The sequence below is a fragment of the Typha angustifolia genome, chromosome 4 (assembly GCF_048772165.1).
Source record: "Typha angustifolia cultivar Huaian chromosome 4, ASM4877216v1, whole genome shotgun sequence".
Lineage (NCBI taxonomy): Eukaryota > Viridiplantae > Streptophyta > Magnoliopsida > Poales > Typhaceae > Typha > Typha angustifolia.
Window position 1 is genome coordinate 2,456,034 of NC_133242.1, and position 25,476 is coordinate 2,481,509.

General features: G+C 37.9%; 5 protein-coding genes and 1 long non-coding RNA gene across 6 annotated transcripts; 3 read left to right on the plus strand and 3 right to left on the minus strand.

The window, feature by feature from the left end:
- The first annotated feature begins 2,122 nt into the window (after window positions 1-2,122).
- Window positions 2,123-5,193, plus strand: LOC140758938 (vesicle-associated membrane protein 721-like). The gene is made up of 5 exons (XM_073095346.1): window positions 2,123-2,465; window positions 4,164-4,305; window positions 4,392-4,512; window positions 4,619-4,681; window positions 4,840-5,193. Exons 1-5 carry the CDS (start codon window positions 2,276-2,278, stop codon window positions 4,981-4,983), a joined length of 660 nt encoding a protein of 219 aa, XP_072951447.1. The 5' UTR covers window positions 2,123-2,275; the 3' UTR covers window positions 4,984-5,193.
- A 238-nt stretch (window positions 5,194-5,431) lies between these two features.
- On the minus strand, window positions 5,432-7,855 carry LOC140758937 (protein SULFUR DEFICIENCY-INDUCED 1-like). Its single transcript, XM_073095344.1, has 4 exons — window positions 7,603-7,855; window positions 6,618-6,830; window positions 6,378-6,533; window positions 5,432-6,088 (listed from the first exon to the last, which is right to left on the minus strand). The coding sequence occupies exons 1-4, from the start codon at window positions 7,720-7,722 to the stop codon at window positions 5,687-5,689; spliced, it is 891 nt and encodes a 296-aa protein (XP_072951445.1). The 5' UTR covers window positions 7,723-7,855; the 3' UTR covers window positions 5,432-5,686.
- Window positions 7,856-9,643: 1,788 nt separating this feature from the next.
- Window positions 9,644-11,446, minus strand: LOC140759622 (uncharacterized). Its single transcript, XR_012104251.1, has 3 exons — window positions 11,100-11,446; window positions 10,779-10,884; window positions 9,644-9,674 (listed from the first exon to the last, which is right to left on the minus strand). It is a non-coding gene; the product is annotated as an uncharacterized lncRNA (long non-coding RNA).
- Window positions 11,447-13,693: 2,247 nt separating this feature from the next.
- LOC140758995 (probable prolyl 4-hydroxylase 6) lies at window positions 13,694-16,782 on the plus strand. Its single transcript, XM_073095433.1, has 7 exons — window positions 13,694-14,031; window positions 14,115-14,172; window positions 14,263-14,367; window positions 15,619-15,676; window positions 15,761-15,936; window positions 16,023-16,083; window positions 16,291-16,782. The coding sequence occupies exons 1-7, from the start codon at window positions 13,916-13,918 to the stop codon at window positions 16,608-16,610; spliced, it is 894 nt and encodes a 297-aa protein (XP_072951534.1). The 5' UTR covers window positions 13,694-13,915; the 3' UTR covers window positions 16,611-16,782.
- Window positions 16,783-18,252: 1,470 nt separating this feature from the next.
- LOC140759278 (probable prolyl 4-hydroxylase 6) lies at window positions 18,253-20,776 on the plus strand. The gene is made up of 7 exons (XM_073095790.1): window positions 18,253-18,553; window positions 18,635-18,692; window positions 18,792-18,896; window positions 19,459-19,516; window positions 19,601-19,776; window positions 19,857-19,917; window positions 20,298-20,776. Exons 1-7 carry the CDS (start codon window positions 18,417-18,419, stop codon window positions 20,633-20,635), a joined length of 933 nt encoding a protein of 310 aa, XP_072951891.1. The 5' UTR covers window positions 18,253-18,416; the 3' UTR covers window positions 20,636-20,776.
- A 341-nt stretch (window positions 20,777-21,117) lies between these two features.
- On the minus strand, window positions 21,118-24,411 carry LOC140759787 (hydroxyproline O-galactosyltransferase GALT6-like). Its single transcript, XM_073096450.1, has 7 exons — window positions 23,479-24,411; window positions 23,168-23,400; window positions 22,807-23,094; window positions 22,587-22,715; window positions 22,330-22,503; window positions 21,946-22,053; window positions 21,118-21,693 (listed from the first exon to the last, which is right to left on the minus strand). Exons 1-7 carry the CDS (start codon window positions 24,269-24,271, stop codon window positions 21,487-21,489), a joined length of 1,932 nt encoding a protein of 643 aa, XP_072952551.1. The 5' UTR covers window positions 24,272-24,411; the 3' UTR covers window positions 21,118-21,486.
- Window positions 24,412-25,476: the final 1,065 nt, after the last annotated feature.

Genomic DNA, 25,476 nt, shown 5'->3' on the forward strand with positions numbered 1-25,476 from the left:
GCCCTTTGTTATTTCAACCTACATTCTCGTTTTATGTAAGGGTTAAATTAGAAATAATAAAAAATCAAAGGGTTAAATGAGAAAAGTTTCTCAATAATAATAGGAGGGGAGGGTGTGGATCGGATGGTGGGTTTCGCTGTTGGTCTCCTTTCGGAAGCATTTAAAGTCAGGGGGACAAAATAATGATGAGGCGCAATTGGCGCTATAAGCGAGCCAGGCAAGTGGCAGCAGATCGTCTGAACTTATGGTTGCAGGAATCTACTGCACATACAAAATAAATTAAAGTTTCTTTTTTACACGTATGCCCCTCTAAAATCCCATATTTATGAGCATATATATTACGCACGAAATTCTTAAGCATCACGTATGATACTAGGTTAAGCCTTGTTCTCTTCCTTTAATTTTTTTTCAAAGAATTACCCATAAAAGTTAACTGAGAGTTAATTTTAATCCACTTGCAGTAGAAAGATAAAAACATCTAAATTATATTTCACATGCATTACTCTTAATTAAGAACATCTTTGTCTTTCCATCTATTAATTATTTGATTTTAATGTATAATTATCAAAACCAAAAAAGAAAAAAACTGGAAGAATATTTATGCAAAACCGGAGGTTTTAAAGACTATGTATACTAATACAAAATTTAGAAAAGGTATACAAATAAATAAGAAGCTTTTAAGGTGTATACATGCAAAAAATTAATAATAAATTAAGACTATATACATTTTCTTTGACTTGTCTATAGTCAACTAGAGTTAGTATATATTTACCTGGTGACTATGGAGGTTATGGGTTCAATTCTAATCTCAAATAATTATTATGGAAAAAATTGTTTGGTGGTTTGATAGCTTGGCTTAACAGCTTGACTCGGTTGATGGTTTGATAGTATAGTTAGTTTTAAAGAGCAACTCAGTAGCACGGTGACTTAGAGTAGATTTCAGCCACATTTTAATTCGAAACAATTGTTCGACGATGCACGTGGCTTGAAGCCTAAATTAGGTAGTTTAGTATATTAGCTAAAACTCGGTAGACAAAAGTGTCTTTGTATCCAAAAAGAGTCAACATTTTATTCAGCCTATATCTAGCCTTCGAATTTATAAATGATTAAAAAAAAAGACTTATTTATAGTCATATAAGAACAAAAGATCAAATTCCCATTCTTTTAGACTTTTGTTTTAAACTTTAGCTAATGACATTTCGTTAATTGACTACTAATCAATGCCTTACGATACAATTAGATTAAGTATATTTTACCTTATCGGAAAATCAATTTACTCTCCTATTTAAAAAGTTTTTTTATCATTAAAATTGATAAAATTTTAGTTGAACTGTAAATATTAAATTTCATCGAAATATAGTTAGACTTTTACGGCTAACTTCTCTAGCGTTTAGAGACTTCAAAGTCAGCAAAAATATAACTCCAAAAACCATACTATTAGGAAATCACTAAGGTCCTTCGAATGCTTGACCCCATTCTTCTACATTTTGGTTACCTACGAGATAGAAATTATGTTGCAATTTTTACAAGTAAGTCCAGAGAAAATATATTATGAGAGAACTTTATTTATCACAAACTTACTAATTATAAAATTAACACATAGTAATATAAAAAGAAAAAAAAATGTCTCGACTAATTTTACGATGGTTGAGATGCTCGATTCTTAATTAAAACACCATAAATTTTTGTACTTAGGAAGAATAAGAGTTTTAAAGGGTACTTATAAAAAACTAAATAGTTTGAGGGGTATTTATATAAATACCAAACACGAGTTTATGTAAAAATAAAGATTTCTAGAAGGATGCATGTGAGAAAAAACCATATAATTTGTACTAATATAAATCGCGGAGCCCAGGCCCTAAGGACTAGAAGATTCGAAATGATGAAAGTATTGAAAGGCTATGATATAGAGCGTGGCTAGTTTGTAATAATAGGAATAGATAAGGACGTTTTATCTTGAAAACCAGTCACAAGTCACTGCTTCCGTTTCAAACAAGTAACTTCCCTTTTTATTCTTCCCCCCTTCTCAGTTCTCACCCATATTTCCATCTAACCCCCTCCCAAATCACGAAATTAAATTAGATATATAGATATATATTTTCCCAACATCGACCTTGTCGACCATTTCACTCTCCTTTTTCTTTTCACGCGTAAAGGGAAAAAAAAGGGATTCCACCACCTCCTCCTCCTCCTCCTCCTCCGTCTCCTCTCTACGCCCTATCGTTTTCTCTTTATTAGGGTTAGGGTTAGGGTTAGTGTTTCGTTTGGGGAATCCATGGGGCAGCAATCGTTGATCTACAGCTTCGTGGCCCGGGGGACGGTGATCTTAGCGGAGTACACCGAGTTCACCGGTAACTTCACTGGTGTCGCCTCGCAGTGCCTCATGAAGCTTCCGGCGAGCAACAATAGGTTCACCTACAACTGCGATGGCCATACCTTCAACTACCTCGTTGAGGATGGATACAGTAATCTCTCCTTCCATCTCTCTCTCTCTCTCTCTCTCTCTCTCTCTCTCTCTCTCTCTCGCTCGTCTCGCCTTTACTCCGATTTTGTGTTTAATCGGTGGGGGATTTTGGGGTTGGATGGTGTTTGGATTAGTTCGCGAGCGAATCCTAGGTTTATTTTGTTCTTTCTTTTATGGATTAGGTTTTTTTCTGAAATATCCAAAATTTAATACGATAGGAATCGAATGGTTGGTTTTTTATTCAAAGATTTCATACAGTAATGTGGTTTATGGGGATTTCTTTTGATTTATTGTTGGATTAGAAAAGTTAGTTTGATTATGTTATCTTCTCTGTTTACTATTTTGAATGGATGGTATGGGTATATAATTGTAAGTTTGCAACTTCTACAACGCTGCAATTCACGATTAACCTGCCCAGTGCTATTAGAGTCGGAGGTTTGTAGACTTTACTTTGTCTAGTTGTTATGAGTTGAAAGGAGTGTAATCTACATCCAACTAGCAGAATGATTACTTAAATGCCACCTCAGGTCTATTCCTTTCATATTACCGATATTCCTAAGGTGCACACATTACTGCATGTAGGGAGAACAAACATTTGCCTTTTCCCCTGAAAAAGGGTCCATCTAATGCTGTGTCTATCAACACCTGCCCACTTACCTACATAGGCATCCTCTAAATGAAGGAACATCTTCTTGTTGGAAAAATTGAGAGTGATACTTTTACTTTTGGCAATAGATTATTAAGACTATGTAACTTCTGTCTCACTTTTAATAGGAAAAGTATCACCATATAGTTAACTCATATCATTCTTTTTAGTTTCCACTTGTAATATTGTAATGAAAAAACAGTCTTCCGGATGTAGTATTTAACTATTTTGAGGAATAAAAATGATTGTACTTGGACATGGAGAGTAAAAAATGTATATCCTTGTCTTTTGCTATTGCGGGTAGAAAATTTTTAAGTGATCTGGTGGAATTTTAGTCGAGAGCTTGCTGGATTTTATTGTGTTCAGCATATTGTTTTAGGGCATTTTCTAGATTTATGGTACAGTACCCTGGAATATCTGCTCTTGTCATGCATATATTTAAGGATCTGCATGGAGTGTTAAATCATGATTATTTTTCCATTCCTTTGTAATCTTCTATTAATATTGCTAATATGTGTCCTTTCTTTGTGATATCTTTTTTCGAGTTTTTTTGTTTTCAGCATAGATTATAGTAAACATGCTGATGATTTAGATCTAAATTTCTTACGAAGGTTTTTATTCTATGATTTTATCAAATATTATATTCAATCCACTCTTATTAGATGCATGATAACTGCCTCGTATATGAGCAATATCTGTAGTGGTTCGATAGGTGCCTTGAAATACGGTAAGTATGTTGTATGTTGGCCATTCTTTATTTGGCTCCATACTCTAACCCTCTCTGTAATACTCACCTCCAGCAAGCTGTGCTTAGCTTGGACTTCCTCCTATACTGCTGTACACCTTTTGTTGAAACCTTTTCACTTGTATTTCTCTTCCATACCAATTTCTTACTTAACTATTCCAGCAAGCATGTTAGCTTTTTATCTTGTTGCTGCAAAATTTTCCAAGACAATTTTATCTTTGTCTTTTGAGTTTTTTTTTTATTAGATTCGTTTAGTCAAAACAACTGACTTATTCTTGAGGAGCTAATTTCAGGTTTTGATTTTGCAGCATATTGCGTAGTTGCAGTTGAGTCAGTTGGTAGACAAGTTCCTATTGCATTCCTGGAGAGGGTTAAGGAGGACTTCACCAAAAAATATGCAGGAGGAAAAGCAGCAACATCTCCAGCCAGCAGTCTTAGCCGAGAGTTTGGGTAACTTTTGTTCCTAGGAACGGCATAAATAAATATAATATAGTGCATTTAGTATCTGATAATGGAACTATTTGCTGACGTGCCAGATCAAAACTCAAAGAGCAGATGCAGTATTGTGTGGACCACCCTGAGGAGATAAGCAAGCTGGCCAAAGTCAAAGCCCAAGTTTCAGAAGTCAAAGGAGTTATGATGGAAAATATCGAGAAGGTATTGCATTTGCATGTCCGATAGTGGATTTACATTATGCTGTTATGAACTGAGAGTTACTTGTCTAAAATGTTACTGTTTTTGTAAAAATTCCTCTTGATTTCAGGTTCTTGATCGTGGAGAGAAAATCGAGCTGCTTGTTGACAAGACAGAGAACCTTCGATCCCAGGTAAGCCCTCTGTAGTGCAAACTCTACCTCACATAAATGCTGGGATTTATCTTGTTATCATCCACTTGTATTAGGATGGAGAAGCATGAACTGCCTCCTCCCTTTTAGTGCTTTGTTACCTTATTTGAGCTCATATTTTCCAATCCTTAACTATGCAGGCACAGGATTTCAGGCAGCAAGGAACACAGGTGCGGCGAAAGATGTGGTTACAGAACATGAAGATAAAGCTAATTGTCCTGGGCATCATAATTGCTCTAATCCTCATCATAATCTTGTCTGTCTGCCATGGCTTCAAATGCTAATATAGTTGGACTTGAGACCGCCAGTCCGTTGCTTTAAATTGGAACTGCAGAGAAATTGGCTTCTTTGTATTTCCTTTCTCATGTTGTTTGTTCGTAACTGGGTCTATGAGTTGGGATTGAATTATACTTTGGATATTACTTTGTGTAAAGCTTGAACACAATTGTCTTTGCTGCGTTAGTGGAAAGGTGTCTGTGTGCTCAATTACCACATTTTTTGGTTGTTTCATGGTGATCAGAAGGATTGGTTGTTTATGCCATATGCATGCTCATGTTCCAAGCGTCCCATTGCATTTTTTGAATTGTACTCTATTAATGATGTATAAGCTCTCCAAGTTAAATCTTTGATCTTAATTTGTTTCGATGGTTTTATTGCTCGTTTCTGGTGGAAAAGGGAATACTTAATTCTTGAACCTATTCTTCTCCAATTACTCATCAACAAAAATCCGAGAATCCAGAAAGCACTGCTGCACTGCAATTTTACTGAGGATTATACTCATTGCATCCTTCAAACAACGATACAAGGGCTCCTTATCCCAGAAATAAATCCCTTATTACCTTTACTGACTTCTATGGTCAGCCATTCAGGAAGGGGAATTTCACAATGCACATTTGCTACCTTCCACATCACTCCCCTACAATGGAATGTACACATCTACTAATCTACCAAAAAAAAAAAGAAAGGAGGAGAATCTTGAAACAAAGATCAACAAGCCATCTGATCTCTGAAGGCCGAAATCTCCTCAAATATAGGTAGTCTCTTCGACTTGAATGGAGTCCATTCATTCATCACACTATCCAATCTCTCCATGATCTCTTCTCCTATGCTCAGACCCATCTCCAACGGCGAAACAGCCTGCTGCAACTCAATCTCACACAGCAGCTCCTCAGCTCGGGCAACCATCTTATTGTCGTCAGATCCTGAAAACCTACGGAGTGCAACGTCTTGAAGGACTTGGCGAGCATCATCCATCCGACCCTGCTTCATGAGGCACAAGCCAAGATTGCAGGCCTTGTTTGCATCTGGTTCGATAGATTGAGCTTTGCTATATACCACCTCAGCTGCATCATAATTTTCATGCTGCATGTAAGCCCAACCTAAATTTCCCTGTCAGATAAATTTTGAAATGAATCAGTATTTGAAAGACTTCTACCAGCCTGAACAAGAGTTCTACAATTTAGTCATCTCTGTCTTTCTTCCTACAAGAGTTCAATTAATCTAACTCAGCATATCAAGATCTACTTCATCATCTCTCTTGGTATGCTTACCGGTTTCACTTCAATCACTAAAACTTAAAAGGGAAGCTTCTGCTGTGTTTGAGTGTGATATTGCTATGAGGTAAAACTTGCAATAGTAGCAAAAGCAACAAGAACAGCATTTGGCAGTAGTAACTTACAAGAATGCGGGCTGTCTCTTGCTTGATCGAAACCTGGAACTTCTTGCCATGAGAACGCGCCGTCTTGGTGGACTTCCCATTGAAGGCCTCCCCAAGGTATATCATTCTGAGCTTCTCCTTCAGAAGCTCTATTTGCTCCTCAATCCTCCCACATTTCTGATCAAAATAGTTCAATTGAGAGAAAAGCTCGTATACTACATCTACTAATTTACCGAAGTAAAATTATACTCGCAATCATACCTTGTAAAGGTCAATTAATAGGTTATCGAGAGACTCCTGCGCTTGCTTCGAGCATCGGTGTCTGAAGGATCTGATGGCTTCAATCGCTTCCTCTGCGCGGTCTTGCTGCTTCATTACCACAGCCATGTCCTTAAGGGCACTGTCCACCCTATCACCAGCATTAATTGCCTTCCAGAACCACACAATGGCTGCTTCAGGGTCCTTCTCAATGAGCTGCCAAAGAATCAAATGGAGTTTTATGACTCATACCCAACTAAACAAGTAGTTTCTGATAGCAAACCAAGGAAACCTATCAGCTAAATATAGTATAGATGCAATGATTTCACAATTAAGATTATCAATTCTTTGTAATGCTGGATAGGATTCAAGTGCAGCAATTTAGCTCCTTTCACATAAAACCAATCACACAATTGAGAAAGGAGCTAAAAGTTTGAAGTCGAATCTAAAGAAGAATATAAGTTCGCAGATTTAGATATGTATGCTTCATCCAAGATTTAATCCATGTCATTTTGGAGAAAAAGGAGATCATATTAACCATTCCCTACAATCTAATCTCTGACAAAAATTGGTGATATAATCTAATCAAGCCTATTTGCCTCCCAAATGTGAGAAGCAGTAGTGATATTCCATAGGAATTGGTGAACTAACTCAACTTCTCATAAGAACAAAAGCCCAAATCTCAAATTGATGGTCTCCACAATATATACTACTACTGATCAAATTAGAAACTCTCTCTCTCTCTCTCTCCAAAAGAGATCAAGCTGTTACACCAATGCTCACAAACTAACATCTCACTTAAAATATAGATTAAAACCCAACAATATCCGATACCATCAAAAAAAATTGACACCAAAGAGACAACACGTCATGGAGAAAAGATACAAACAATAAAACATCAATTGCCTACCTGAACTTAGATAGATTCCAACAACGACAACAAAACAAAAAAAAAAAGACGTTATATTTAGCCAATCAAGAATTATACCTGCAAGTTCTTAGCTCGAACATAAGGGCTATCCCCTGCCGGTACTTTATGGATGACATGAAACAGATCCTTCTTCTCTATCCCTTTCCTCTTCCAACTAATATTTCCATTCCCCTCCATCTCTCTCTCTCTCTCTATAACTCCTTTTCTCTCTCTCCTCTATCTCTGAGGCGAAAAGAGAAGGAAAGCCGATTAATACGCGCGTAGACTTCCACAATCCCCAGTAGTGGAGAGATGAGGGAGAAGAGAGAGAAGACACACCTATAATAAGAAAAAGGAGGAGGGATGAACTTGGACGGCAAATAGGCCAGGTTCGCAACCGGAGCTGGTTTTGAGCCTTGTGGCCGTATCCAACGGGATGCGGGAGGACACGTGTCGAACGATGAGGGGCGACGTGAACTCCGAGCGAACCTTGTGCGGCGGTTCGGGGGAATAGTGATGGAAGCCGAGGGCACTTTCGTCTTTTCAGTAGTTGCCTCTTGCGGACCTTTCTACGCTCGGAAATTCCTCGGGTATGGCGTTTATTGCGATTTAAGCCATCTTATTTCATTATTCTAAACTCCATCCCTAGTCCTTTTTATTTTTTTTATTTTATCATTAAGAGTCTGACGGTTAGATATGAGCTAGACAAAGAGTCAACTCTTCCTAGATACAAGGACACTAAGGCACCATTAATCCATCAAGCTTTAGTCAATATACTAAACTGTCTAATTTAGACTTCAAACCGTGTACATCATCAAACTATTGCTCCGAACTAAACATTGCTGAGATATTGCTCTAAGCTATCGCACTGCCAAGCTGCTCCTTTAAGCCAATCGTATTGCTAAGCCATCAATTGAGCCAGGTTATTCAGTCAAGTCACCACCGACCACCAAATAATTTTCTCCATAATAATTATTTAGAGTTAAAGTCGATCTTATGATATTTTTCGTCGTGGAAAAAGAATTGATCATCTATAGTTTTTTCATTTCAGACAATTTATTAAAACAACATATGTAACGATAGTATGTAAATGAGTTATTATTTTAACATTTTGTCTTAGAAGAAACAAAATATTTCTCCTTGCTTTCTTCAAAAACGAATGCCTACCGGGGGGGGGGGGGGTCTTTTAGTATTTTATTCAATACGCAGGGTCGAATAAACATTATTGAAAGATTAGGTGTAAATCGTAATAAGTACGTAATGTAGGGTGCCAGATAAGAAAAGAAAATTACCTTTTTGGATCCGCTGCTCGTTTGGAAGTGGGATTCGGGTTCTATGGGCGACTCCTCTGAACCCGGTTTTGGACTATACCTTTTCCTGATTTGGATCCGATTGCATAGAGTTTCTAACCTATAGAGTATTTCTATATATATAATAAGTTTATTTTTTGAAAGGAATTAAATGGTGAATTGATTAATTAATATAACATAATATAATGATGGAGTTGATGTGGATAAAATAGTTGGAATAAATGAATACAGCTCAACTACCAGCTCTAACATAGGTTATTTATATCAAAATTCTCTTTTTTTTCCTTGATTAATGTGTGTGGATGAAATAGTTGAGGGTAATTCCAATCATCTCTCATCTTTGTGAACTTGTTTAAAGTCCAATGTCCATTCTAGACTCATTATGAACTAGGGCTAGAGAAGTGCTACTTGGATGTCAAAATTAAATACTCTTCCCAATTAAGCTATCAAATTATATATATATACTAGTGAAATAATCCACTTCATCATATTTTTGCATAACATTGAAAATTTAGTGCATGGAATAGCATATTTTCATCATTTTAGAATACCAATCAATAATACATGACAAAGACTCTTCAAAGAAGCAACCAAACTGGTCCATGAAGCCATGAAGCCCAACCTCACCTAGGAACTACTCAACTCAAGTAACTAAAATTATTAAATAAAAAAACCCTAACCTAACCCACTTTAACTAATTAACTTCCATGCAAGAACCTTAAAAAAAATTTCAGGTTAAGAATTTAGCTAATTAATCATTGCAAACCACCACCACCTCCTCCACCACCGCTGCCAATGCCACCGACGAGCAGCATTCCAGCGCCGCCGCCACCGCCAATACTGCCACCAAATACAAAAATTTTCTGGTCATTAACTCCTTCAACATTGCTTGCATGGCTAAGTTTAGGCATGCCCCTTGCTACAATTACTTGAACTAGTGCTAGGGCTAGGACTATTGCAACAATGCACCACCTCTCCATCTCTCTATATCTATACATCTAGACGATTGATAAGAAAGGGAAGGTCACTGCTCCTTATATAGAGTGGATATGGGTTGGTGGCAGTTAGACTCAGTAAATATAGACGTAGTAAAGTGTAGTAAAAACTACTTCAGTGGTGTCTGAACTTTGAGCTTTTATTGCAAAGGAAAAAAGATAGCTAATATCGATGTAGTTTTGACCCATGGCAAATCTTCTTTATATAACAAATACACTGAGGGGTATTATGGACACTTTTGCAATTTAATTACATTTAATTTGTTTAGATTTAGTGTGCATCGACTCAATAATAATAATAATAATAATAATAATAATTCAGAAGGGGTAAGAATAATTAAATTTTATTTAAGGTAAAAAAGGTTAAAGAGTCGATTGCTTTATAACAACAATCTTTGCTCCTCGATTCCTTCAGAATTTTTGCAACAAAAGAAGCAAAAGGGTTTTAACATAAAAAAAAAGGAAAGCAGGGTAGAAGCTACTTTGCTGTCTTCCTTTTTCTTTTGCTTTGCATTATTATTCCACTGTTTGGTGATTACTACGAGACTCCATGAACAAGTAGTGCCATTTTGGGCAAGTCTTAATGACCCTTGGACCAGTCAATAGTTCCACCTATCTGGTGATCAATATAAGTTGTTAGTTTAGTCCAATTGTTATCAGTTTGATTTTTATCCTACTTCTTAAGACTATATATATCCTGCTCACTTTTACTGTTAAAATTGGTGGGATTACTTCACTTTATAGGGCACCAATCACAAAGGAAGTCAAAGCCCATGAATCCATGCATGGCTTCATCACTAAAGAGAGTATTTAGGTAACTCCTGTACTTCTTAAACAAATACATCATTCTACTGGAAAAGAAGAAGAAGAAGGAAAAGTAGAAAAATAAAATAAAATACAAATACAAATAAAAATGGAGAAGATAAGTGTTTGTTTAAAAGATGATCACCAGCCATGCATGTAAACCACCTCCTCTCTCTACTCGCAGGAAGTTTCCATGCCTCCGATATTCCGATTACGCTCTTCCCGGCGGTCGCCGTGAGTTCCCTGATTTCCTGAGAAGTTCATGCATCCATTAATGGTGGTTAGCTGGACATGGGAGGTGTCAAACATAGTAGTCATGAGCTTATGATCACTTTGTTCTTAATTTATTTTGAGAGAGCTACATATTACCGATGTGATTCCTAAAACAATATAGTTGTACCATTAAAACGAAATGAAGGGTAGAAATGAGATGAAGGAAACAAAGACAAGAGTGAAGGACAAGTACCTGTTATGAATTGGATCAGGGCCATTAGGCACTCTCCTTTTACGACTAGTGAAAGGATCTAAATTGCTGTGCTTCTTCATGGGCCCATCTCTTGATCTTGAGCCCTCCAAATGCATCAAACTCTCCCTACTTGCACCCCCACTTCCTACTGCCAGAGACACCAAAAACCCAATACAAAACAAGCACGCCAGTAGCCAACTCAACAATGCCATCAGTTGCCTCTCCCTTCCCAAATCCTTCCTTCTTCTAGCTTCCACCCACCCACTACTCCTTTCCCCTCTCACCACTCCCTACCTTCTTCCATATATGAAGATGAAGAAGAAGAAGAAGAAGAAGAAAGAAGGAAGGATTTCTTTCTTCGCTACTACTACATTCTTGTTATAAGATCCTCTTTGGTTTGGATTCCTCTTTCTCTTTTCTCTGTCTTTGGAGTTGGAGGTGATTCTGTTGCACTTTTGTAGGAATAAAAGCAAGATGGTGACAACGTGGACCTCTCACTTTGCCTTTGGATTGAGTTCTTTGATGCAAGGAAAAAAAAGGAAGAGCCAATGAAAGAAGGCTATATATCTCATCGTCTAAACAATAACAAACCCCAACAAAGAACCAACCTTTGATTGTTCCTGTCAGTGGATAAGTCTGTCCATAGTCTGCACACTTCAACATATATATAAATATATATATTACTAATGTTAGGAAGGGAGTACATAAATGGGATCCATAGCTTTCCAATATTTAACAAAGGTTAAATTCTTTAACCCTTATCAACTAAAGTACACAGTACTTTGTTTGTCCCTTTGATCTCGGAGATTCTAAAACATTGTTTGCTGAAGCTAATCCTCAAGAGAGAAAAATGTTAGATGCTTTTCTTAGGGTTTAAGACCTTTTGAAGTCTACCTTAATTAGCCCCTAATCTTGGAACTTAAGAGACCTGCTTAGCAACGCTAAGAGCTCTTATGGAAGTTTAGGAACAAATTTACTTAACCATATCTTTCTACCTCTCATCCACTGCACGGTGAGACTATGAGTCTTCTTCTCTGATGTCTTAATAATTTTGGTTTCTTTTTTTTTTGGTTCTATTCTAACAAATAAGAGAGAAAACATTAGATAACTAGTGGCGATTAAAACTAACTTAAAATAATTAATTATTAGAGTTCTACCTGTCTATGATGGAGGTATTAGATTCAAACCTATTATGACATATTTCTTAAGAAGGTTAACATAATTGTCTGGTTTATATATCAGAAGGATTAGTCTATTTGTTTTGTCTAATTATGTTTTCATTATCATGAAATTAAACAAAGCAGAGTTCACATACGACCCAATATGCTTTGAGATCCGCGCACATCACTTGTAATTTAAGTTTCATAATTTAGTCTACTATTCGTATGAAAAATTTATTACAGTTCTACTTCAATCTATTGAAAATATATACCAAATTACGTAAGCAGCCATGTAAAGTTTCTTTTAAAAAATTAAATCATTTTTATATAAAATGATTTTAAAAGTCACACAGAAAACATTCTCTTATAAGATATATTGTTATATATATTTTTTTTGGATGAATATTACTGTATAAACTATTATCTCAAAAAAATAGTTTATTACATTATTTTGGGAAGCAATTTTTTTTAATTATCATTGAAGGGCTAAAGATTAAATAAGAACTTGATAAATAACTAACCTTTTATCGGCGATTGGATTTTACTCAGCTTTTAGCCAACATATAAAATTATTTAGTATAAATTCTAAATAGTTGTGTTACAGAGCCAAGTCAACACACTACGGAACTATTAAGGAGATTGAGCACATATTTACTTGGATGAGTAGATGTTACAAAGTGGATATTCCTCTAACTTTGTAAAATTGGAGGTGAAAGAGCTATTTACCTTATTAAACATTACATCAATACCGTAGTTTCGATAATATTCCCAAAACAAGGCGACTCGCTAAGTGGTGGGCACCGACACCTAGCTGGGTGAAGCTAAATACCGATGATGCTTTTGCAACGGAAGGATATCAATTTGGTGTTGGCATTGTGGCCACACTGAGATTGGTGCGTTGCTTGGGAACTTTGTCCTAAGGTGTTTGCCCTCCATGTTGAGGTCTGAGCTATGCAGTTAGAGATCAGCTTCATCGAAGTTGGGATGAATCTAGTCCTCGAATTTGACTATTTGAAAGCGGTTAAACTGCTAAGATGAGAAGCGACGAGTCCTCGGAAGGTCCAAAACCTTATAATTGAGTGTATTTTCCAACTATGAGCCTTTCAGAATATGTGCATCCTGCATGTAGGCTGTGAGGCTAATGGTGCTGTTGATTAGGGTGACGAGTAAGGTAAACTAGTATCAAATTGTGTTTTGGTTGGGCCTGAGGATCTAATCCCTCTTGATCTATGTAATCTTATCTTCGGTGACACCTCACCCTCGGATGGTGGCCGAGGGGTTTTAGCTTAGTATAGCTCTCTATTTAAGAAAAAGAAAAAGAAGTAGTCTTGATAATATTCTATCGGTAAAAAATTCACCGGCAAATTCCATAAAGCAGGAGTCTTCCATGAAAAGTCAACCGATTCCTTCCTTCCAAGCGCGTACCCCAAAATCCAACCTTAGGATACCGCTGAGACGCTTACAATTCCGTGGGCGTAGCATTTCATCAAACACCTGCAGGGCGAAACGAAAAAACTCACCCTTCCCAAGCCTGTGGGCGCCTCTCGGACACCAAAACCACTCTCTATTCCTCCTCTTCTACCTTCCAATACATTATAACTATCGGGAGGTAATAAACGCCGCCATGACCAACTACTCCCACTCTTCCCCTCAAAAATGGCGTTCTTCTCCTCCTTCCTCCTCTTCACGGCGCTTTCGACCGTCTCGATGGCTAAAGGTGAACCCGATTTCTACGACCCAGCTCGAGTTACCCAGCTCTCGTGGCGCCCAAGGTACTATAATCTCGATTTACCGCTGTTATTGTTTGCGGTTGGTTGGTTTATTCGAGATTTTGGAATTTGGGTATTGGTTGCAGGGCTTTCTTGTACAAGGGGTTTCTTTCTCATGAGGAATGTGATCACCTGATCAAGTTGGTGAGAAAGATCTCTCCTTTCCTGTCATCAAGTGAATAAGAGAGATTGGAATATTGGATTCATTTGGGTAATCGGGTTTGACTGTGGCAGGCGAAAGGAAAGCTGGTGAAGTCGATGGTGGCCGACAATGACTCCGGAAAGAGTGTCATGAGCACAGTCAGGACGAGCTCCGGCATGTTCTTGGAGAAGCACCAGGTATACTTCACCATTTTCAGCTTGAAATTTATTGATTTGAATCCTTTATTGGTTAGTTACTTGATGTTGCTGTGAATTAAGGTGGCTAATGTTGTTCTTCTTGGGGAGATTATATTGCATTACTTATATTGATCATCTCAAAAAATAAAGAAAAAACATAAGAACAAATGTGCAGATATAATTGCGGAGTACAATTCTCCGATCTAGAAAGCTCACAAATAATCTTTTATCCTTTGTACTGATTTCTTGTTACCTAATCAGATAGCATCAAGTTGCTCAAATCCTAATGGAGAAGGTGTCCTCTGTTAAGCAAACTATCAAATTCCTCCAGATATTTAAGTCTCTTATGTTGCATATAACCGAAATCTAGGTTGCAGTTTCACTGGAAGTTCGAAGCTCTGGATTCATTGTGATTTTCAGAAGTTCATCATTTCTTAATACGAGGATAGAGCTGTTGCCAATGGTAGTATAGTTATTTAAGAGACCTGCATGAATCCTTCCTATGAAATCAATTGGTCTTTTATCGTGGATCCCTCTGAAATCAAAAGGAGCAAAATTTTGGTTTTAGTTTTTGTCTTTGATCCTAGTTAGGATCCAAGATAAAACATTCTATTATGGTCAAAATTGTCAGCAAAAAGGATTAGTTTTCAGTCTTTAGCAGAAATTAGTAAATTACCATGGAGGAAATTCTCTCATATATTGATATCAATTTAGTCTCAGAAAGATGTATGAAGACTTGCCAAAAACTCCTTTAAATATGCACGAAAATCTAAGTAAATGTGCATGAACATAAGATTCAAAATTTCATCTGAAGCCCATCCTGTATCAGGACTTTCAGAATTATACGACAAGAATGCATAATAGTTTAACTACACTGAAGTTCATAATCAGCTAAACCTGTTAAGATTTATATTTACTTTTGCCTTCTTGGGATAGATTGCTTGGACCTTTGACCACGCATGTGGGAAGGAGGCAAGCCTTATCATTAGACTAAGTAACTTCCTCGGGGAAGAATTGAACATGAAACAGAAACATGGGTAAGAGAAAAACCAGAAAACGAATGCAATTTTCCGTGCAGAATCGCGCAAACAGTACCAACTGCATAGTTTTATTTTTTGTAGTGTTTGTTTAACAGCAAACTGTTTCTTTATTATGAACGGTTCCTTTCTAAAAGATACTGACAGCGTAAAATGGATACTTAAGTACCGATGAAGAAAAGAACTTAGCACATTCTTATTTTTTCCCTCGTAGGATGAAATTGTTGCTAGAGTTGAGCAAAGAATTGCAGCTTGGACTTTTCTTCCTGAAGGTAACTTACATAGCTTATTCTTTTCTCAACTCAGATGTCCCTCCTCGTATCTTTGAGTTGATCCTTTTTATTTTTCTAATTTAGAAAATGGTGAATCCATTCAAATACTGCACTACGAAAATGGTCAGAAGTATGATGCACATTTTGATTATTTCCATGACAAAAGGAATCAAGCACTGGGCGGTCATCGAGTTGCCACAGTTCTGATGTACTTATCTGATGTAAAGAAGGGTGGGGAAACAGTCTTTCCTAACGCTGAGGTATGGAATATAGTCATATACTGATATACATATCTTACTATTTCTCTAACTTTAACTATTGCAACCCTCGTGCACGTTAATTTCAGGGAAAACTTTCTCAACACAAGGATGAAACTTGGTCTGACTGTGCAAGAACTGGCTATGCAGGTAACATGTAATTTGTGTTTAAAGAAGAATGTAAAGATACTATGCAATAACCTAACCCTGAGTATATGTTAGACTTAATAGTTGACTGATAAGCAGATATTACATGCAAAGCCTTGAGATCTGGATGTGAAACATAAATCTGTAAATTCTCAGCTTGATGTGCCACTAAAAGTATCTAATCCCTTCACTGGTTTGCTTTCTTTGCAGTGAAACCTAATAAGGGTGATGCATTACTCTTCTTTAGCCTTCGTATTGACGCCACAACTGATCCAAGTAGTCTGCATGCAAGCTGTCCAGTCATAGAAGGTGAAAAATGGTCTGCAACAAAATGGATTCATGTTCGGAACTTTGACAAGCCTCTGAGGAAGAGCACAAGCGGGGAATGTTCTGATGATAACGAGCTGTGCCCAAGATGGGCGGCGATCGGGGAGTGCCAAAAGAACCCCAAGTACATGGTAGGCTCTGAGGATTCAGTTGGATTTTGTCGAAAGAGTTGCGGAGTGTGTGACTCGTCGTCGTCCAGTTGATTCAGTACTGACTGCATCTCATCTTTTTTGAAATCATTTACTTGTAAAAAAACATTGAAGCAAAGTGGCCGTAGCACAGATGATTAAATCTTTTGAGTTGCTTTTAAAATGTTAATCTGGACAGAAGGGAACGATCTACAGCTTTTCATGAAATATTTCTCTCTTCTTTGAATTCCCTATCATAATTTCCTAATAAATACTAATCCAATGCATTTGGTGCTTTCTTGTTGTGATGATATATAAATCTCTTCCTGTCTCTGTGCCTTTCATCCACAGGAGATAAGTCAATTATTATCTTTTAATCTTTGCAATAGCTATGTCTTCTTCTTTTCTCCATTCTTTGTATTTCTAACGTCGATGAGGTCATTTCAAGGATATTGTCTTCTAATTTCATAAAAAATTCTTGCAGGTAAATCCACAGAACCAAATCCTGACATCAAAACGGGCGAGTTAGAACGATGGAAAAGAATCCAATTCAACTAAAACACAGCCAATTCCAATCCCGGGATCAGATTATTCTTTTTTCCATAATTAATTCCGTCAAATATATTAGCTAGTGGGACTAACTACAGTAATATTTGATAGTATCTTATTCCAATTTCCTTCCATCAAACAACATAGAAGGCCAAGTTCACGTCCTTTTTACGTTCTGTTCAAACCTACAGGATGTTACCGAAACTATCTAACATTAATATAATTATATATATATATATATTCTAATCCAAGATTAAGAAAAGAAAGAAAATAGAAGTCATCTTTGGTCATCTTCGAGTTATTACAATGTATTGGGTAATACTGTGGAATAACTTAAACCGTATTATTAGGGGTAAAGACTGTAGGGAAATTTACATTCAACACCCTATTTTTGATGAATTACGTTCAGACCCCCACCTATTCGTTATTAAATTTCAAAGTTCAAACCCAATTATTTTGGATTTTTTTGTCTGAGATACTTAGATTACTCATGGCAAACAAAAAGCTATTAAGGAACTCTGGACTCCTCGTATAAAGAAAATGAGAGTATTCTCAGAAAGCCAAGTTTCATTCTCACTCTGTAATATGTTACAACTATAAGGTGTTTTTTAGAAAAAGAAAGCCATAAACATAGCGCTCAAAATATAAATTCTGTCAAGAAAGGGTGTGAATTATCAAATCCAAACATAAGGTTTTAGATATGATTTTCCATTTTATTTTGAGTTAATTATATAGAAACTTCAAAACGTAGACCTAATTATTTCTAATTTGTGACACCTTGGTATCTTAGTTATCTAATATCTCACAATATTATCAATAAAAATATTAAATAATCATTTTACTCTCAGTTTTTTTTTTCCTAAAAGGGCTGACAATACATTTTAACAAAATAGCTACGGATAAATTTTTTTGGGCATACTCCATTTATTTGGATAAAAAACTAATAATTTTATTTTAGTGGTAAGTATAAATACTGATGTTTTAAAATATTAACCCTTAAAAAAAATAAACGAGGGGTATAATATAAGAATGTGCGATTGTTTAGGGATCTAGGCGTAATTATCCCATTTATTTTCACAAAAATCGCACACGTTTTCATCCCGTGGGCCAATTGCCGTGGGCTTAATTAGAAAATACCTTCTTCCCCACTTCCGGCGGGTCAAAATCCATCATCCCCCACGTCCAATTTATTTCCCCATCTAAAACCCCGGCAAAAACCCACCCAAATTATCCCCGTGGGCGCCCCTCTCACTTTATAAAACAAACAACTCCGATGGAAACCGAATCCAAATCCAAATCCAAATCCATCCTTCTTCCACTTTCATCTCATCAATGGAAACTCGCAATTGGTTCTACGTCGCCTTCTTCCTCCTCTTCCTCACGGCTCTCCCAGTCTTTATCCCGCAAGGAAAGCCCAAATCCGAATCCTTCGACGCAGCCAAAGTTACCCAAATCTCGTGGAAACCAAGGTACCTATTAGATGATACCTACATCTATCCATCCATCTTCTTTCTTTGCTTCGTTGATGGTTATATTCGTCATCTGCGCAGGGCTTTCTTGTACAAGGGGTTTCTTTCCGACGAGGAATGTGATCACCTGATCAAGTTGGTGAGAGAAATTGCCTCCTTCTCTTGTCCTTGATTGCGAAATTCCTATTTTCTTAGGCGATGTGTTGGAATAAAAGGATGGTGATGTGATTGTGAGCAGGGGAAGAGTAAGCTGGAGGAGTCGAAGGTGGCGGATAGCGACTCCGGGGAGAGTGTGAAAAGCGAGGTCAGGACGAGCTCAGGGATGTTTCTGGAAAAGCGCCAGGTATGTATATATATATATATATATATATATATATATTTAATATAGGGTTGGTTTTGCATAAAATAAAAACCCCTATGGTAAATTGGAATCAAAATTGAGGGTTATATATATGCAAATTGCTCCTCTAGGATTACGCCCAAAATTAAGGGATTAATCGCGCATATGTGATGAATTGACGGTCTTGATTATGAATGAGGTGCCCTTAAATTTTGATTTATTGCATTTGACTAGGGTTCCAAAGTGGTAAGCAACTGTTTGTTAATAGAGAAATACTAGAGAAAGGACTAAATGCTATTATCTTTTTTGAAGATGCTTTTTAATAGTTAAAAAAAGATAAATGTGTTTAGTTTAGTTTAATTAAAAAGGGCATTTTGAAATTTAAATTTAAAAAAAAATCATCCTTTTTGAAAGTTTATTCCTAATCCTAGGCGAGCTTATTTCATCCTTCACCAAATGCTAAAAATATAGTCCTATTTAATATTGCATAATCCAACATTACTCACATAGACTGAAACTTTGGATTGTTAAGTTTGTAATGCCTCCTTTTTTTCTAACTCTGAAGGATGAAATTGTCGCTGGAATTGAGAGAAGAATTGCTGGTTGGACCTTCCTCCCAGAAGGTAAACTTTGTGTAGCTTCTTTAATTACTTTCATAACTCATAGTCTCTCTCATATAACTTTTTATCAAACTATTTCTTGATCAGAGAATGCTGAATCCCTTCAAATTCTACGATACGAAAATGGTCAAAAATATGACCCACATTTTGACTATTTTTCCGACAAGAACAACCAAGTGCGTGGAGGTCATAGAGCTGCCACAGTGCTCATGTATCTCTCTGATGTGAAGAAGGGTGGGGAGACTGTCTTCCCTAATGCTGTGGTAGGTAAATTAATTACTTACAGTTCTCTTATCTAATCTAAGATTTGCGTATTCTAATGTCTTATATGCATTCTTTGTAGGGTTGGGAGTCTCAACCTAAGGATGATACTTTCTCCGATTGTGCCAGAAAAGGCTATGCAGGTATAGATTCAAAAAGAATATAAAATCTTGACAAGAATCCTAAACCATAATGCATGTTATATTCAATAGAGTAGCATTGGTTTACTATTTTCTTTTTGAATAGCATGAGAAATAGACATTATTAATATGCTCCATAATTGCTGCATTAAAACTTTCTGTGCTCTTAGGCTATGTTTATCCCCACTCTATTCCTTCGACTCATCATATTTCAAGGTTAAATGGGGGACAAAAAGAGTTCCATCTCTTTTTAATGTTGATGAAATATTAATATATATGTGTCAATTAGCATCTGCATGAATAATTCTTTTGATGGTCTACTACATCACAAAGTTAAGCACCCCTCCTTTCCAACTCACGAATTGGTTACTCTCTTGTTGCAGTGAAACCTATCAAGGGTGACGCAGTGCTCTTCTTCAACCTTCACCCAGATGGAACAACAGATCCACACAGTTTGCATGGGAGTTGCCCAGTCATTGAAGGTGAGAAATGGTCTGCACCAAAATGGATCCATGTTCGATCCTTCGATATCATGCATGGGAGCAGGCCAGCTGGGGAATGCGTTGATGAGAATGAGATGTGTCCACAGTGGGCTGCTGCAGGAGAGTGTGAGAGCAACTCTCTTTATATGATAGGAACTAGCACTACCTTGGGGAATTGTAGGTTGAGTTGTGGAGTTTGTAACTCACTACCTAAGGAGGAGAAGGAGGGCTCCTCTTAAATCCTTAGAAACAAATCTTGTAATTTGTGACGCTCACTGTATCTTTTTTAATTTTTTTTTCTCTGTGATCATTGAGTTTACTTGCGTATAAATTTCTTCGGTTAATTCTCGAGTTTTGCTCAAATTTGATCCAAAGATCTTTTGTCTATAATAAGTTGGTCCCTACTTGCTCTTATTTGTGAGGCACTCACTATGAGTAGGGCACATTTGTTTCATCCCTAACAACAGACTTCCCTCTTTAAACACCCTGGATGTTGTCATTATTGATGCATGTCTTTCCAGCTCAACTATGCAGTTTGCGTATAGCATTAGAAAGTTTGAAGAGTAAAATGGAAACCTCTTTTCTGCAATCAAATGCCACACCTCTCAAAAGCTTCTGCCACCAAATCTGACCAAACAATATCAATTTCCAATCATCAACTTGAGCTCACAGCTCAGTGACACCCGTTTCGAAAATTAAACAAGATCATACATGACATAGAGAAAATATGTGCTCATTTTTTTTTTCAAACAATAAAGAACTTGCTCTTTGTTAAAATACAAGTGCTGTTTCTGGTACAAACTCTGCCCCTCAGGAAATGCAAGTTTGATCTCACATCTGATTACCCAACAAGATGTATGGTGTCTAAAACAACGACAAAATTGTCGATCGTATTCCTAACTGTTACATTTCTATGTCACAGGATCAAAAGAATAAAACAATTTCAAGACGAAAAACTCCATATCATCCTGATCAACTTCTTAAAAGAATGGGCAGCTAAAAGCAGTGCATAGAGCTCGGCCTATCTCATATAACACTCGTTGAACAGCGTCGAATCATTGCTTCTCTTCAATGTAACTCTCTGCCGATGTCATCTCATGTTGCAGCATTGAGCACTTCCAGCCTGCAATTTGCCCCACATGCATATCATCTGCTGAGGGGACTGATAGTGTGCTGTGTAGTAATCATCTATGCAGCCAAACTGGCAAAATTTGAGGTTATGGAGATACTCCACAGGTCGCGAACTGTTGAATTTCTCGACCCACATGCCCATGCTCACATCTTCCATTTTAAATAGCTGCAACATTGTCACAATTCACTTGTTAGAACAAATGTGCCAAAAATATACAGCACTAGAAGTTGTTTCTTAAACCACCAAGTTGACGGCATAGCATGTCTGTTGCTTCTCCTTGGTACTAAAATCTATCTCAGCAGGTGTAGTGGAAGAGGTTAAAATGTAGTAGCCAAACTAAACAAAATGTTGACTACTGCATACATCTAAATCAAGTATCAAGAGATGCTAATCAAACTGAAGCACTAGTAGGCTTACCCTAAGTGTACCGTTTTCAAACTCTGAGACAACAAATTGTGCAATATCAGATGATACAACATAGCCAGGGCCATTAGCATAAGGAGGATAATCTTCCTCTGGCCATTCCTGAGAAGAGAAAAAAAAAATTATGAGATTAATTCAACAACCATAAGATGGAAGGAGTTTTAGATATCATTTGTATGATAAAAATGCTTACCAAAAACATATGTTATTTTCTACTCGTTATGTTGCTAGTATTGCAAATAGGGTATGCATATGTTCAACCTCCAATAGTTTGGACTAAGATTTGCTATTGTTGTTGTTTTACTAACATTCGGTAAGCTATATATATATATATGTATTCTCTTTATGTTACAATATGGGGGCATATCAAACAATTACCTCATATGTTACAGCCCATTTCCCATGCCGCAAGGGTTTGTGGTAGTAATTCACATTTCCTACATAGAGGCTTTTGTTGCTTGGAATTTTCTTCACCTCCTTCATCACTGAATCTATTCTAACAAACGTATCATCATCGCATTTCATCACATATTTGGCAGAAACAACCCTGACCTGCATGAATAGAGAGAGAGTGAGTGAGAGAAGTTTTAGAGGCAATTAACAGAGAAAGCTCAGTAGACTCCGCTTTCACTTACCCCATACTCACAAATGGCCACCGTCTTCATTACTACAAGATCGTAGCTATCCATGAAAGGAACTATAACAATGTCGCCGAAGAACGCCGCTTCCCTTTCCAGCTCCACATTCACTTCTTTTCTTCCGTGCTGTCAAGAATACGAATGCTTCAATCAGTAAGGAATTCTAAAAGTTCTATGGGAAGAGACCATAGCTACCGTTTCCAAATCCGATAGTTACCAAGGCGACGAAAAACCGAGCTACAACATTCGGTGATCTCCTGGCGGCGGACATCCACGACTTCCTCACGGCCATACGCTCCGCGAAATGATTGCCGGCAGAGAGGATCCCGATGAAGAGTTCCACCGGTTCATCTGGCAACTGCGGCGCCTTCCATTGCGGCGACATTTCAAGATGCCTCTGCGGGGCAAAACTGGGATGTGAAGTGGGTAATGAAGCAGCAATGATTGACTGCACGTCAATGTCCCCATTCAACGACAGACCAGTTGCATCTTCTAGGAGGAATCCCTGGCGAATTACAAGTATTAGATAGTAACCAAAATAACCCATAAATTTGCGAGCTTTTTTGATCGGAACTTACAGTGCGATAAGGGAACGAGGATAGATGCCTCCCATCAACATGGACATGGTAACCTTCCAAACCAGCGGTTAGAGTTAAAACGAACAACTTGTCTTCCTCAAATGGGTAAGGCCAATCAATGGGAACCTTCTTTGTCCGCCCGATCAAGCGATTCAACCACCAAGTCATCTGCGATTCCTCCGACCGATCACCGTCATCGCGAATCCATTTTTCGCACTTCGCTTGCCCGTCGACTGAAATATCGATGCAGAGAAATTGAATTAAGACACTGGAATTAAGTAAGCATCATTTTGATGATATTATGGCATTACCAGTCTCCTCATCAGCCCTAGACTTCCAGCCGTCGCACCGGAGCGGCGTGCCCCATTGCATTCTATAGCAGGTGTTCTGCTCGATCACCGGCTTTCTGCTCCAATCTCCCTTCAACCGGGGATTGAAGTGGAGAATTCTCGGGGGATCCTCGCCGTCCACCGTCTTGAGCCCCTGTAACTCCATCATAAACTGCGACACCATTACCGATGTTTCCCCTTCCTTCAAATTGGCGATCTTTGGATCGTACTCGGGATGTGCAATCCTTGGCGTCGCCACCACTGTGATGTGTGACCCCAAACTGAGCCCGCAGGGGAGAACCATCACCTTCCCCTGATCCGAGAACGCAGCGCCGGTGAGCGTGATTGATCTCGGGCAGCTCTGCACCGCCCGATTCGCCTCCGGCGATGGGGACATCGCTGGGGGAGCAGCTCTAAGCTCGTCCAGGAGCTTCTTCCCGACCCGCCACGCATCGGCTGCGGACTTGTCGAGGCCAGATAAGCGCGTGCTGTGAGAGGACCTGGGTTCTAAGAATTCGATGCCGGAGATTATGGGGGACAGGCGTCGCCGACGAGTGGGGAGGCGGTACGGGAGTTTGGAGGGGCGGATGGGGGCGGACATCATCTGAATATCCTCCTTAGTGTAGAGCCGGATTGGGCGGACTACGGCGGCTGTGGCGGAGGAGCCGCCGCCAGCGTCGGCGAAGCGGCGGGAAACGAACGGGAGCTCGCAGAGGACGAGGAAGGCCAGGTAGAGAAACGCTAAGGCGAGGAGGATTTGGATCGATCTCCTCATTGCGGTGAGGAGAGCAGCGAAAACTCAACTCTAATTCCTAAATCGGAGAGAGGAGAGAAGAGGAGGAAGTAATTATAAGACGGGAGAGAGAGAGAGAGAAATAGAGAGGTAGCCGTTTGAGGTGTTCATCGAGAATTTGAATCAAAATTTCTTATTTTTTTGTGGAAATTTCAATGCACAGGCAGAGAATAATAGAATGATGAGGACGACAAGTCGGCGGCCGACCGTTGGGATCTGCTGCTTGCTCTAATACACGGAAGTGGAAGCAAAGAGTGTAGAAGTCTGACACGTTGACCGCACTCAATAGACTAATGCACTCTTCTGAGAAAGGGAAGACAGCGGATCCGATGGCTGCTCCAAAGAGTCGTTGGTGCTGAGACCGAGGTAGTGTAATCGTTCTTTTCTTTTTAAACATTCTTTTTCGTCGTCCAGATATCCACACAAAAAATTGCGTGGTTTTATTTGCTTAGATTGGATTCCTAATCATAAGCATTTATAAGTTAATCCTAGGATAAATAAATTACCTACTGACATATAAATTGGACAACTAAATTATTTTTTTAAGCTCCATTTTATTTATTTATTTATTTATTTTTTAACAAATAAGTCAGGTTCGTATTCTATACATCTACTAACATGATTTTATAATCAAATAAATTGAACTAGTTTAACAGTGAAATCAAATTTCCATTTTGCCTCTGATATTAGAGCTAGAGCTACAGCGCTCAACTGAACAAGAATAAAACTAAAAATAAAAACGATATAATATAAGGTGCAAAGTGTAAAAAGAAAAATAAATAAATAAACTCTTTCGCAATCTTTACAGGCTGCCTAACTGCGACTATGATGGATAGAGATGAGATGGCACGCGGTTGACAGGTCAACTCCACCGAAGAAAACTGAGGCCGCCGTTGAAGAAGAAGAAGAAGACTCGACGCGGTGAAGTAAACTCAAACTATAACTTTCTTTCGGTGTTAAAAGACTTTTATTCAAGAAATTAGAACAAGTTTCTCTTCTTCGTTTTTTCAATTAGGCCCCATTTTGATAGAGGAATAAGAAACCTTTTATTTATAGTTTGTAGTCAAACACAATCACATCTACTATAACTAATTATCTATTGGCCTGTCAGCTATTCTAAAAGATTATACATTTCTTTAATGTAAATTAGATACATAATAATTTGTATACATAAACGAATGTTTAGT